This window comes from Vanacampus margaritifer, chromosome 4, assembly GCF_051991255.1.
Source record: "Vanacampus margaritifer isolate UIUO_Vmar chromosome 4, RoL_Vmar_1.0, whole genome shotgun sequence".
Classification (NCBI taxonomy): Eukaryota; Metazoa; Chordata; class Actinopteri; order Syngnathiformes; family Syngnathidae; genus Vanacampus; species Vanacampus margaritifer.
Genome location: NC_135435.1, coordinates 19,106,251 through 19,121,101, shown reverse-complemented (window position 1 = coordinate 19,121,101; position 14,851 = coordinate 19,106,251). Strand labels below are relative to the sequence as shown.

Sequence of the window (14,851 nt, the reverse complement as noted above, 5' to 3'; positions counted from 1 at the left end):
AATCGAATCACCAGGTACTCGGCAATTCACACCCCTAATATATATATATATATATATATATATATATATATATATATATATATACTACTGAGTTGTACAGATTATAGGTCACGTAAATTTGTGATTTTTAAAAAAAATATTTATCTTGTTCTCTTTCGCTCTCTCTTTTATCACAAAAACCCATCAGGGATGCATAGACTTTTTAAAATCTACTGTACTAATTAAGTGATATCATTAAACATTTGTAAATACATCTTGTTGATTCATGGTGAGGCACTGAGGAAAAAGATTCCTGTAAAATTAAACTTTTTTTTTTTTCCCTCTCACGCGAATGACTTCACCAAAACAAGCACGCAACGTGTTTATTCAAGGAAAGGGTCAGCCGAATGATGTCATTTATGATCGTCCAATCACAGCTGAGTCCAGTCGCTGAGGACGTCTTTACTGAGAGTTTTCATCTTCTCTGCTATTCATGCATGGAGAGGCTTGGTTCAATCGGATACACTTCAAACCCGAGACAAACACCCCACCACTGTTCTCCTCTCCCTGCTGGGAATGCTCAGTTGTTCCGAATGCGTTTTCCAAGCCGCCTTGTTGGTCTAAGCGTCACATATCCTGTTAATAGTTTGCTTTCATCTTTTTTTGGCCTGCTCACATGTGGGTCATGTGGATCAACATTTTACTAAGTTGCAATTGTCCGGGCCCGAGTCAAGTCTATGCAGACTGAGATGACATTGTAAAGATTACAAATGCTGTGTTTGTGGAGCACAGGAAGCAAGCATGAAACATAACAACAAACCATAACAGCTAAAAATACAAAGATGAGACGCAGCTGAACAGGACAAGGAAGGAGAGAGGAAGCTGATTGGCCATAAATCAACGCTATCTAATCAAAGTTTAAATTACACAGTGTTCTCCCGTTATAATGCATCTTAACGTTCGTGAGTCATTTTTAGGCGATAATTTTTTATGGGTTTTTACCACATAGCCTACAAGCAAATCCCAATTTTAAGTTGTGTGCTTTCAGTGTAGTACCATTTTATGCCACACGTCAAGCAATTACTAGGGGCGTGCCCCCAAAAAAAATCAATTCTCATAAGAATCGGGATTCTCATTTAGTACGATTCAGAATCGATTTTAAATGTCCCCAAATCGATTTTATTTAAATTATTTTATACTGTCTTGCCTTTGTCAATGTGTGCCTTTATTTGGAGCGCTGTTCATGTTGTACCCAATTTGGCCACTGAGGGGCAGTGTGGTTCCACACGGTCTAATACACTGTTAAGTTGTAGCCACATTAGAGAGTAGAAGGAAAAAGTCACGATCAAGTTATTCTAATAAACTTTTTTTTTTTTTGCAGTTTGGAGCCGTTCCTTTGAGTGATAAAAGTAGCGTAGCGCGCTAATTAGCATTAGCGAGTCTGACTGGAGTAGATCATTACGATTCCTTGCACATCTATAGATTGAAACAAAAATCATTGTCAATCAAATCATTGTCAATCAAAAATCTTTCCAAATCGAAAATCGATTCTGAATCGAATCACAAACCCAAAAATCGGAATCGAATCGTGAGACATTCAAAGATTCCCACTCCTAGCAATTACACATTAAACAATTACGCGAAAGCAAGAGAACCCATTCGCTGTAAATACATTAGTACCACATTTAACATTTGAATATTTGTGGTTCCCACAGAACAGAGAAAATATGCCTCTCAGTATTGTTTTGTGCTATTGTAAGATTTGTGTTGTTGTGGCCTCTTACGAGCCGAGGATGGCCGTGGCCTCTGAGTTGGTGGTAAAAAAAAAAAAAAAAACTGATGAAAAAAATATTTACGAGCTCTTCATTGTTGCTTTAATCACCACAGCAGTGTACAGCAGTATCCCCCACCCCCCCACCTACCACAGGCATCTCTTTTCCAAACAGATTTCTGAAACCCTCTTGAAGTGGTGGCCTCAAACCACCAACCTTAATTGAAGGGTGACCCCGCCCACATACAAAACACTTAACACATATCTACATCACTGAAAATATATATACACAAAATCGATTTTATTTCAATTATTTCATACTGTACTCTGTACTCGCCTTTATTGGGAGCACTGTTCATGTTGTACACGATTTGGCCACTTAGGGGCAGTGTGGTTCCGCTCGTTCTGATAAATTGTATTGTTAAATTGTAGCCACATAGAAGCAAAAAGTCTTGATCAAGTTATCCCAATAAAAGTTTTTTTTTTTTTTTTTTTAAGCGTAGGATGTTAAGATGCTTCTCTGTATACGTCCCTGAAGCGTTTTGCATGACTAGTCGTTCTTTTGAGTGATAAAAGTGCCACGAGTAGCGCGCTAATTAGTATTAGCGAGTCAGAGTAGATCGTGACAATTCTTTTGCATATCTATAAATTGAAGCAGAAATAATTGTCAATCAATTTTTCCCCTAATCTAAAAATCGTTCAGAATCGACTCGCAGGTCCCAAAAATTGGAATCTAATCGAATCGTGAGACAGTCAAAGATTCCCAGTCCTAGTGGACAGCTCCCTCACAGTTATGTTTGTATGTGTTACTGCTCTGTTTGATGATGTATAATTAGCCTGTCTGTTGCATTAGCATTAAGCTAGCGGTTAATTAATATGTAAAATGATGTGGTTTAGAGGTGAAATTATACCATTTAGTTGAACATTTTGTGGTTTATATACAGTATGTTAAATTACCCGTTATTTTATTGTGCAGTTTTACAGACACAGTAACACTTTAAAAAGCTTCTTTTAAGATCATATAATCTCTCTATATTGATGATGTATAATTAGCCTGTCTGTTGCATTAGCATTAAGCTAGCGGTTAATTACTATGTAAAATGATGTGGTTTAGAGGTGAAATTATACAATTTAGTTGAACATTTTGTGGTTTAAATACAGTGTGTTAAATTACCCGTTATTTTATTGTGCACTTTTACAGACACAGTAACACTTTAAAAAGCTTCTTTTACGATCATATAATCTCTCTATATTTTAGCTTTTCACTTACTGGGCCTGGAACGTATCCACCGTGATTAAAGGGACTTCAATCCATAAACGTTTTGGTAAGGAAAAATAACACTCGGGACAAATGTTTGCTAAATTCTGTTTGTGCGCGTGTACAGCCAGGGTTGTGGTCAGCAGAATGAAGTGGATTTTGACCCTGGCAGTCGCGTCTACAGTGCGATGTGCCTCACTAATGTGCTTATGTAAACACAGTGGTCAGCTGTCGTGAGGCGTCCGCAGGGAGGAGATGTGTCGGGAGACGAGACGGAGGAGGCAGTGTGGGGGGGGGGGGGGAGTGTACGCCTTACGCTCTTTCCCGACTGTGTAAATGTCACGCTGTGTGAACTTTGAACACACATGCAAACATGGATGAGATCACGCATAAAAAGTCAAACGCGCGCACACGCAGAGCAGTCATTGGATGAGGGGTGAGGCGATGGTCTGCGGGGACGGGAGAGTTTCATGGGAACATGCTGGAATTGCAACAGTGATAAGGAAAAGAAGGTTAGGAGGGATGACGTTTGTGGGATTTTGCGGTATTGAGGGAGAGCCGGTGGCAAATACAGTACTTGTGCTCAATCCGTATCAGGTGTGGGCAGACCTGTGCTCAAGGGCCATATTCCATTCTTCATATTGTTTATTTTAATAATAAAATAGGACAAACATTTTTTTTTTCAAAATAAACTTACATGTCTGTGTTTTTAAAAGCTAAATCTGATAATACACATTTTGAACTATGCAAAATGTGTTTTGGCCCAGTTCAGGCAGCAAAAAAAAAAAGAAGAAAAAAGTGTGCCATTGTTTTATTTTAAAGAAAGTCTAATTTGAATAACGGGACTGAATGTAACGGGATTTTTTTTTTATTTTTTACATCAAATTAGCAAATGAAATATTGCCCCCACAGTCATGATTATCATCAAATACTGTATACGGAAAAATAAATGAGTGAATTTTGGCCTCCCGTGGCCCGCAGAGGATTTCAATGATGCCATTCAGATATAAGCTCTCAAATGGTGCATGCGTGTTTGTTACATAACAGTTTTCCTTTTTATTCTTTGTACTTATATTCGTACTTTTTCACACCGTCAAGAGAGGCAGGTTGTGTGTAGTTACTCCGCCATCATTATACAGTGCCTTGCGAAAGTATTAGAACCCCATGAACTTTTTGACTTTGCCGCATTTCAAGCTTCAAACTTAACGATACAAAATTTGATTTTTTTTTTGGGGTGAAGATTCAACACCAAGTGGGACACAATTGTAAAGGGAATAAAATGTATGCAATATTTTAAACTTTTTTTTTTAACAAATAAAAAACGGAAAAATTGGGCATGCGAAATGATTCACCCCCTTTTCTCTCAGTGCAGTCAACTGACTCCAGAAGTTCCCTGATGATTTCTGAATGATCCAATGCTAACCCACATGACTACTGATGATGATAAGATTCAAATTATTCTATCTAATTTTTTTTCTCTCTCTCTTCTTATGGAGAGCTCAGTATTGTTCATTCGATTTGACATGTCATCATTGCTCTCCTTTTTTATTTTTTTTAATATATATATATTTTTTTTTTTGTATTTTTTTTTGTATGAGGGTGAGTATGTGTATGTGCGTTGTGTGTGTGCGTGCAAGCGTGTGTGTATTCATTAGTTCACCTAAAACCTATTAAAAAAAATCCCATACTAATAATATAATATAATAATTAATTGCCAAATGCAGAAACATCAATGTAAATTATCACGATGAAAATTATTTTATTTAATTCTATCTATTTTTAGAAAGTGGGCGCAGGCAATATCTACTTCTCAGTGTTGAAGGTAGTTCAAATTAATCTGGTCCATGTAATTTATCTATGTAATTAAAATAAATATTTGCGGAACACTTTGCTTAGTGAGGAAAGTATTGTGCAGATAATGTTATTGTGAATTTATTTATTTATTTATTTTGGGTGGGGGGGAGGGGGTGCAAATGACTCATATAAATCAACGTTGTGAAAACCTGGCAATCTTATAAGAGCCCAAAAAGTTTGCAGTTAAAATCATGCACACATAAATATGCAAACTAGTTCAGTCTATAGTAAAAAAAAAAAAATGCCATTGAATTACTTCTTCTGAACTGTCGTCACTCTTTGCAATAAACGCAGGCTACAAACACGCACGTTTCCTTTTTTTTGCGTGTATGTGCACAAGTGACATATTGCAGTAATAAACACCAAAACAAAAATGTAAATTTCTGACATGCATCTGTTTCTTGTTTCTCTGTGGAAATCAAATCGTTTTGTGTCGTTTGGGTAGCACACATTTTCCACAGTTTGATGTCCAAAAGAACAAACAACACGCAATTGATAACTAAGTCCTCCAGAAAAAAAAAAAAAAATGATGTAAAGTCCTCATTTATGGGCACTTTTGTAGTGACATTACCGATGAAAAGTCTTTGAAAAGGATTGTCGTCAGGGGGGGCAATTACGGTTATTATGACTGCTATGGGGGGAAACAATGCTGCATGTTCCCCTGCCAGGTTCTTCTCCGCTACAGACTTGTGTTAAAATGGATTTTGTATTGTTTGTGTGTGCCCTTCTATTTTCTACTTTATTATGTCAAAGCGACCACTGGGAGGTCATTAGCATTAGCAACAAAAAAACAGTGGCGACTTATGGAGACGTTTGCGCGTCATTACTGTCATACTTTAATCCTGCCATAAAGGCACTCTACAATTATGAAACATAACATGAGCAACCCATGACTATTTAGTTATATTTATAAATAATATTCCAGTAAGACTCCGCAAACGTCACAAGTGCAGGATTTATTCTCGGCTACCGTTGTTTTTTTCCCAGCTCGAATCTTATGACTTAAAATGTGAAACTAATTGTCCAGCTTCGAAGCTTGAACATCTTATCTCACCACAACAACGTCACCGCAAAGCCGAGCGGCCAGGTCGATTCCCAGGCAGAATTCATTTGCGGCTCGTCGACACGCCGCGCCCAAGAAAAGAGCCACTAAGCGAGTGTCACATGACATCTTTCGAATTAAAGCGCTTGCATAACTCGCTGAGGGTTCTGGCAGCAGCCAATGTTGACATGATCTGGCTGCGAGATGGAGGAAAAAAAACATGTCTCCGCTCTCCTGATGTGCATCAGCTGAGTACATCACGGCTGTTGTTCTGCTTGGTTATCACAAAGCCACAAACCAAAACATTACCTCAAATCACATGTACAGGGTTCGGGTTCAGATTTGGGAGGAAATAAAAAAAACCTGTTTGCATCACACTCCTGTTTTATTTACCGTACAATTTAACTCGTAAACTGAAATCATCACAGAAGTAAGGAAGTCATGTACTAGTAAATCATTCCAAGGGCAGACTTGCACATACAGTACATGTACAGAGCCTCTAAACTAAGTATTAAAGCAAATGTCCAAGTATAAAATTTGTGTACAAACGTCCTATTTGATTGATTGGCCAGACAAAATGGTATCAAACAACCACAGCAGCAGGTTATATTTGTTACCACTTACATGACAAACAAAGAAAACTTTTTTTTTTTTACATAGAGTACATGTATACGTCCATCTAGGCGGCCTGCTTATGTATGAACTCATTCACTGCCATTGACGGCTATAGACGTCAATAATTCATTTGTACTATTTCTATTGGTTTAATTTTTTATTAATTTTTTTATATAGAAAAACCTAGGAAAAAATTGTATTGTATATTTTGAACTGATATAAAATTTGTAAATAATCATGACTTAACTATTGAAGTCATGCGATTAATTAAAATTATTATTTTTATTTTTTTTAAGAAAATAAATTACAATTAAAATTTTTAATCACCTGACGTGATAAAAATAAAGAAAAGATTATTAAAAATTAGGGGCGTCAGGCGATATTTTTTTTAAATTGTAATTAATTGCATGAATTCACTCGTTAACTCACGAATAAACACAAATTTTATATCTGTTCTAAATGTACAATAATTTTCCCCCATAGATTTTCATACTCATTAAAAAAAGTGGAAAAAAAGTTAAACTAATAGAAATAGTTAAAATGATTTTTTTTACGTCTAAAGGTCAATGGCAGTGAATGAGTTAATAAGCTCAAGAGTATTGTATTGTATTATTAGGTATTTTATATATATAAAAAAAACAGCAACAAATGAAACAAAAAAGGGATATTGTGTTCAAGTTTATGAGTCATAATCCATATTATGAGTCAGAGAGCAATCACACATAGTTCACAGCCCATCATAGGACATTTGCTTAACTTACCATAAATAGCAAAGCTGTCAAATAGCTTTTCTAAAGAGGGTAGTGAGGAACATGAACTTTGGTTTTCAAACTTAAAAAAAATCAAATATACAATAAATTGTCACCATTATTTTAATTGCAAGTCAATCTGGTTACCGGTGGTTGTATTATTGCTTTAGCTAATGCTAAATCCTGTCTTGGTTAACAGTTCAACAATGCTAAACTAATCAATGCCCTCACCATTATTATCATCTCGGTCCTGGCAGCTACTGGAAGCCGGCTGTGCCGTTTACTTTGCGGTGGTGCCACATTATAACATTAGAAATATGCCGGCAGAAAAGCTTAGCTTGCGTTGGGTCCGACCGGCGACCGCCGCGTTAGGCTAGTTGGACTACATTTCCCATGTTTTTTTAGACACAGAAGCAGGAAGTAGTTCTCGATCCAACATGATGAAAACATGCCTGTTAGCGATGAGATGTGATTAGATGTGTCATACGAATCGCCATGACAACTGTGTGGTTGACATACATGCAGCTCAAACAATTGGCTTGACTTGAAAATAACCTGTGACGCCGGGGACAGGACCTGGGTTAAAGCGGGACAAAACAACGGGGCTGGCAACAAGAGGCTTAAAACCGACATCTGGTCACACTAACGTGAACAATTCTATTTGTTTTCTTGGTTGATTACAGTAAATGCCAAAAAAAATCATCAAGTATAAACAATCTAAAATGACAATCGAATCCATATGAATGATTACAGATCTTTCTCTCATCTTTAAATCAGAGTAAAAGCCGGAAAAAGCTGACAAGGAAAACCGTCAACCAACATGAGGGTCCTCGTGACCTTTGGCCTACTTCCATGTGTCGTCACCCTGAGAGTCTGCACATAAACTGCAAGACAGGCCTCTTTGTGCGCCCTTTCCCCGCCGACAAACAATGTATCGCTATCAGGATGGACACAGAGGAGCCTTTCACTGGCAGCTGGAACATCTGAATGACCAAACAATTCCAGTGATACAATCACAGCTTGATACTAAAATCGAAACTTGGTTTTGTCAATATTGATTTACGTCTTGTGACCAAACTTGCTGGCTTGTTACAGAAAACGTCTAATAGGCACTTCTTTTTTTTTTTTAATGTCACTGATTAACTCATTCACTGCCATAAATTCATTTAAAAAAAACATAATACAAATTTGGGGTGACAGGCAATTTTTTTTTTCATTGTAACTAATTAATCTCATGACTTAACTAGTTAACTAATGATTAATCACAACTTTTTATATCTGTTCTAAATGTACAATAAAAAAAATCTAGGTTTTCATACTCTCATACTCTAAAATTTTAATCGCCTGGCGCCCCTGATTTTTTATAATCTTTTCTTTTTTTTAAATTGCGTCAGGCGATTGAATTTTTTAATTGTAATTAATCACATGACTTCAATAATTAACTCACGATTAATCACACATTTTATATCTCTTCTAAATGTTTAATATATTTTTTTTTTTAGGTTTTCATACTCTTATTAACAAAAATGGAAAAAAAGATTAAACTAATAGAAATAGCTCAAATGAATTTTTGACGTTTATAGCCGTCAATGGCAGTGAATGAGTTAAAACCTAATTCATAAACCTTTCTCACACTGAGTAAATCATTGGGTTTATGAACATGGGATTAAACGCAAACCGTTTTACTCTATCTTAATATATTAAATGAATTTGCGCAGGACACATTAACAATATTCTGAGGTCGTCACGCTTGCCTCCTTCTTACATGTGTTTTCAATAACACGCTTATAAATCTTTCCATATACAAACTTGCTCACGCCCTCATCCCTTCTGATGCTGACACACTAAACACAAAGACCCGTTTTTACAAATAGACCTTAGAGAAAAGACACAATTATAGACTTTTGACCTGACTTTGGTAACAACAATGCACAAAAAGAAGGTGTGGATGATGCACACTTCATGTTTCAGTCTTTGGCTACAAAATGGAGCTGAACGGGCTGCAAAAGAAGTTACAGGGAAGTAGTCACCTCTGCTTAAAACACGGTTGATGGCACACTCTACGAACAAGAGTATTTATTTACATGCATCTCTTAACTCATTCACTGCCATTGACGGCTATAGACGTCAAAAATTCATTTGAACTATTTCTATTCGTTTAACTTTTTTTTTCCACTTTTGTTCACAAGAGTATGAAAACCTAGATTTTTTTAAATTGTACATTTAGAACAGATATAAAATTTGTGATTAATCATTAGTTAACTAGTTAAGTCATGTGATTAATTAGTTAGAATAAAAAAAAATTAATTGCCTGTCACCCCAAATTTGTATTATATATTTTTTAATAAATTGATGGCAGTGAATGAGTTACATTAAGAACAGATATAAATTTTGTGATTAATCTTGAGTTTAAATAATTAAGTAATCAAACAAAAAAGAAACTGTTCTAAAAAAAATTAGGGCATCAGACGATTATTTTTTTTTATTGTAATTAATCGCATGAGTTCAATAGTTAACTCACGATTAATCACAAATTTTATATCTGTTCTGAACGTACAATACATTTTTTTTCCCTGGGTTTTCATACTCTTGTTAACAAAAGTGGAAAAAAATGTGAAACTAATAGAAATAGTTCAAGTGAATTTTTGACGTTTATAGCCGTCAATGGCAGTGAATGAGTTAATACATTTCTCAATTTGGGATTCAGAAGACAATTAAGTTCCTTCTGAGTTTAACTTCAACAATCATGCTAAGACACTTTGGACAATTATATTACAGTTTGTGTGAACAATTTAAGGAAAGAACCCAATCAAACCTCTCTCAGGTCCAACATCGCTGATCTCACAGCTGGATGAAATAGGCATAAAAATCCCAGAGATACACGCCAACATCTTGTAAAAGTCTTTCAGTTATGAGGGACTAACTCCATATTTTCATTCATATTCACTTCCTGTCTGTGGAATGTCCGCATACTTTTTGTTCATACAGTGTGCCACAATCCAACAGATAAGCCTCAACCATCTGCACCTGGCAACAGGAGTGGTGATGTCATGATAATAAAAACATCTGAACAGGGAAATGGATGAGAGTCACGGTCAAGCGCGTGCCAACAAGCAGAAGATTTACAGTCATCTTCGCCAGTGTGAAGATCTTCCATACAGATGCAACTTAACTCATTCACTGCCATTGACGGCTATAGACAACAAAAATTATTTTGAACAATTTCTATTACTTTTCCACTTTTTCCATTTTTGTTAATAAGAGTATGAAAACCTAAAAAAAAAAATAAAATATATATATATATATATTAAACATTTAGAAGAGATATAAAATGTGCGATTAATCGTGAGTTAATTATTGAAGTCATGTAATTAATTACAATTAAAAAAAATCAATCGCCTGACGCAATTTAAAAAAAAGAAAAGATTATTAAAAATTAGGGGCGGCAGGCGATTACATTTTTTTAATTGTAATTAATCGCATGAATTCACTAGTTAACTCACAATTAATCGCAAATTTTATATCTGTTCTAAATGTACAACAAAAAAATCTAGGTTTTCACACTCTTGTTAACAAAAGTGGAAAAAAATGTTAAACTAATAGAAATAGTTCAAATGAATTTTTGACGTCTATAGCCGTCAATGGCAGTGAATGAGTTAACAACTAACTTCCTGTTACGGTATAAGACTTTTCTTTTCTTTTCACTCTATTCAGCACGACCACTTTTAGTATCTTACTATTGTTTTTTTCCTTCTTCCAAATGTCAACCGTCTTCCGGTTGTCTACAGGAATTGTGTGTCTTACTTTTTGGTCTCATGCTGCAACTTCCAGAATTTCCATTTGGTACGATCACCGCCAGACATGTCCGCTTTCAGTTTGACTTATCAAATAACCGGATTGAGCTCTAACGCCACGTAAACACACGTTGCAACTCAGACGCTGAAGGAGGTACGAAAGAGTCTTCATGTCTTCACATTCAAATTGAGGAAGAGAATTTTCAATGATATTTCTCTTCTTGTTTAAATCAGACTCATCCGCCATTTGTCCGCTGCTCCAGCAGGTCAAGATAGACATCCCAACAAAAGGTTCATGCAGCAGTTGGATCACCCATTGATTGGGTTAGTTGTAGGACAACAAATGCCCTGTTGTTTTTACTGTGCATGTAGGAAGAGACTGGAGTTCGGTCATAAATATCTCATGTGATAAGACAAATGTAACTTTGGTTTCCATCAACATTCCTCGGGCCAGACAGCTCATGTTTGTGCTCCAGGATAGCAATGCGGAGCGCTTCACGCCACACAGCAGTACCTTCTCCACCACGACTTGGACAAACTTTTCATCTTGTCAGGCGTCTGCATTTGCTTTGTCCGCCGTTTCTGTTTGCCTCTCGAGCGCTTCTGGGAATTGTGGTTCTGCAGGCTGGCCAGTATGGCCGTGTCAAACACTTCTTTCAGGTTCTTCTGGGTCAGCGACGAGCACTCCACGTAGGCCACCGCACCAATCTCAGCCGCACATTCTCTAGCGTCCGCTGGGTCCACCGGCCTCTCTCGGTACTTCGCCAGGTCTATCAAGATCTGTAGAGAAAAATAGGGATAGACCGATTATCGACCGGGCCGATTATCTGCATGTTTTATGGATGTGAAGGCCGATAAAGCTGGTATATCGCTGAGCGGCTAATGCAAATTTGGGATTTTCTTCAGGATTTGTAAGATGTTCACAGACAAATTTTGAACATGTTCAGACATTTTTGAAACCTTTTACGACCCCTGACGAAAATCCCAAATTAGCTCAGTGAGCTACAGGGGACTTTTCATTTATCGGTTTATTTAAATTTCCACTTGACTTTATAAAATATGATGTTGACACTGGAAACTCCCTACACTTAAAAAAAAAAAAAGTACAAAAAAAATTAAGAAATGATGTTGAGATTTTTGAAAACTTTACAGTAGAAGACTTTAGGGAGCTATTTACTTGCTTAAGTTTAACACATGCTGATGATCCTGGAATTTTTGTTATATTTTTATATATATATATATATATATATATATATATATATATATATATTTATATTTTATATTTTATTTTAGTCTATTCTTTATATATTTAAAATTAAAAAGAAAACCCTTCTAAGTGTTGACCATTTGAAAAGTTATTTTGACAAACATATTTAATGGCATTTCAACAAAGTTATTTTAAATGTTGACACCAATATTTGATCTTTTTTTTGCAAATGAATATCAGCTTGAAATATCATTTATTGGTCTCATTGACTATTAATAATCGGTATCGGCCCTGGAAAAACCTTCTCAGTCTATCACTACGTGACAGTTAAATGAAAAGCGGCCCAACCTTGACATCTTCTCTGAGGTCGCACTGAGTCCCAACAAGAACGAGCGGCGCGAAGGGGGCGTGCCGCCGTATCTCGGCGATCCACTTCTCGGGAACGTTCTGGAAGGAGACTGGGCTGACCACGCTGAAGCACAGCAGGAAGACGTCCGCGCTGGTGTAACAGAGCGGACGCAGCCTGTCAAACTCATCCTGCAGAGGAGGGGGGACACCCACACAGCATCACTCAGGGGCGACACATGAGTGCAATTGTACTTTTGGGGGTGTTTTGACAAGGAGAGGAAGACGTAGGAACAGATGGAGGAAATGACGACGATGATGAGCTTCCTCCTTTGGTATTTGAAAAAAAAAAGTGTGGTCTATTGCTACTCAAGATCAAATATGTTGCCATAAACATCGCTAAAATCTCATTTTTCTCCTCTCTTTTTGTCCATCCAATGATCCCATTGATAGGGAGCATAACGAAGATTAGTGTAGATCCTCTCTGAGCTAATCACGATGAATACTTGGCATGCTACGATGCCATTTGATACTTGATGTCAGGCAAACAGCTGCAAACGCCAAGCCAGGGAATTATTTGCTAGCAAAAGCACACATCCTCAGCTGGTGTCCTGAGAAAAGACCAACCCTCAAATGTTGGGCAGTATTTTGTGTTATGTTCACACAATATTATAGGACGGCAGGAAAATAGACGATAATCTATGAGTTGAGAACGACTTTGGAACAAAGGAGACGGATTTAGGTTTTCCTCTCACTGTCAGGACATTGTCTTGATTACAAATAAAGCAACAGGAAGTGTGTGTATGCGTGTGAGATCCATTACCTGCCCAGCTGTGTCACAGAGTTGGAGTTTGACTGGCTGCCCGTCCACTGATACCACCGCTGCACACACAAACACACGCATTTTTACACAGCATGAAACACCAAATAGTACTAATATTCACACGGCACCTTCAAAATATTTCCACGCTGAGGGGAAAATAGTTCAGTGATGTGTGGTGAGGGGATTATGGGTGAGGCACTGACATTAGAGTAACACCTAACCTTACCTATTAAACTGCACATTATAAATAAAGACAGTAAATAGTGTTTTTTTCTTCTACGTGTATTTTGCGAAGAAGGTTAAAGACGACGAAGAGCCATCATGATCTTACCCGAGAAGTTGTCAAAGGCAGTGGGGACATATTCGGTGGGGTAACCGTTGGTGGTGTAGCTGACCACCAGGCTGGTTTTGCCCACAGCTCCGTCTCCCACCAGGACACACTTCACCCGCCTCTCCGCTCCTCCGGCTCGCCGCGTCCTGCCCGAACCCCCATCCCGACCACGGAGCCTCCTCGGCGGGACGGGCGGAGCAGGAGACACCGGTGCTGTCTTCGGAGGCATCTGGCACGGGGAGGAGGGGGACATGGAGCCGCCCTACGAAAAAGTGCCGGGGCGACGGCCACTTTTCACTTCGCCCATTTTTCTGCTATCTTCCGGGCGAGGACGCGTTCACTACTTTTTGTTTAACTTTCCATGACTAGGCGAGCGCGGCTTCAACTACTCCTGGTCGCGATATGACAGCGTGTCCGTTATAAGCTACATGGTGGCTTCGTAAAAAGTCAGCGTCCATTTGAAAGAGAAGAGATTCAATGAAAGTGTTGATCCGACCCACAGCCCCAAACTCCCCTTCAAATGACATCACTGTAGTGTGTGTGTTGTGTGTGAGGTGAGCGAGCGAGAGAGAGAGAGAGAGAGAGAGAGAGAGAGAGAGAGAGAGAGAGAGAGAGAGAGAGAGAGAGAGAGAGCGAGAGAGAGAGAGAGAGAGAGAGATTAACTACCAATTGATTTGCATTCGCTATTTTAATACTTTTGTTTGTTTGATTGTTTTGTTTCACAGCTGAGTCCATATTGACACATTTTAAATGTGCAAGTATATTTAACACTAGTAGGTGGAATACTACTTTAATTAATTTGATTTAAGAGTTTAGTGGGGATAGTTAGAGTTGTGCTGGGCCCTGGGGGACTTGACCCATACTCAACTCAACTTTATTTATAGAGCACATTGAAGCAACCAACGTTGCATACAAAATGCTGGACGTTGAGCAAAAATTAAATATATAGGGTGGCTGAGCAAATCGTTAATTAAATGTTCAGTATTTTTAGAATATCAAATAAAATGCTGGAGTTTCTAAACTGGGGCTGCGCAGATTTTTGAGGAGGCAAACGCCCCGGTGTAGCGCCATCCCCTGAGACAA

The 14,851-nt window shown here is 37.7% G+C and overlaps 1 protein-coding gene across 1 annotated transcript; it reads right to left on the bottom strand.

Annotated features, from left to right (window-relative positions):
• Positions 1-6,270: 6,270 nt before the first annotated feature.
• rhoua (ras homolog family member Ua) lies at positions 6,271-14,302 on the bottom strand. Its single transcript, XM_077563063.1, has 4 exons — positions 13,769-14,302; positions 13,438-13,496; positions 12,618-12,806; positions 6,271-11,842 (listed from the first exon to the last, which is right to left on the bottom strand). Exons 1-4 carry the CDS (start codon positions 14,019-14,021, stop codon positions 11,558-11,560), a joined length of 786 nt encoding a protein of 261 aa, XP_077419189.1. The 5' UTR covers positions 14,022-14,302; the 3' UTR covers positions 6,271-11,557.
• Positions 14,303-14,851: the final 549 nt, after the last annotated feature.

Coding starts and splice junctions, on each gene's coding strand:
- rhoua (XM_077563063.1), bottom strand. CDS start 14,021: ATGTCCCCCTCCTCCCCGTGCCAGATGCCTCCGAAGACAGCACCGGTG. Junction 12,807..13,437: donor TCTGTGACACAGCTGGGCAG/GTAATGGATCTC, acceptor CCTCCTCTGCAG/GATGAGTTTGACAGGCTGCG. Junction 11,843..12,617: donor ACCTCAGAGAAGATGTCAAG/GTTGGGCCGCTT, acceptor TTTTCTCTACAG/ATCTTGATAGACCTGGCGAA.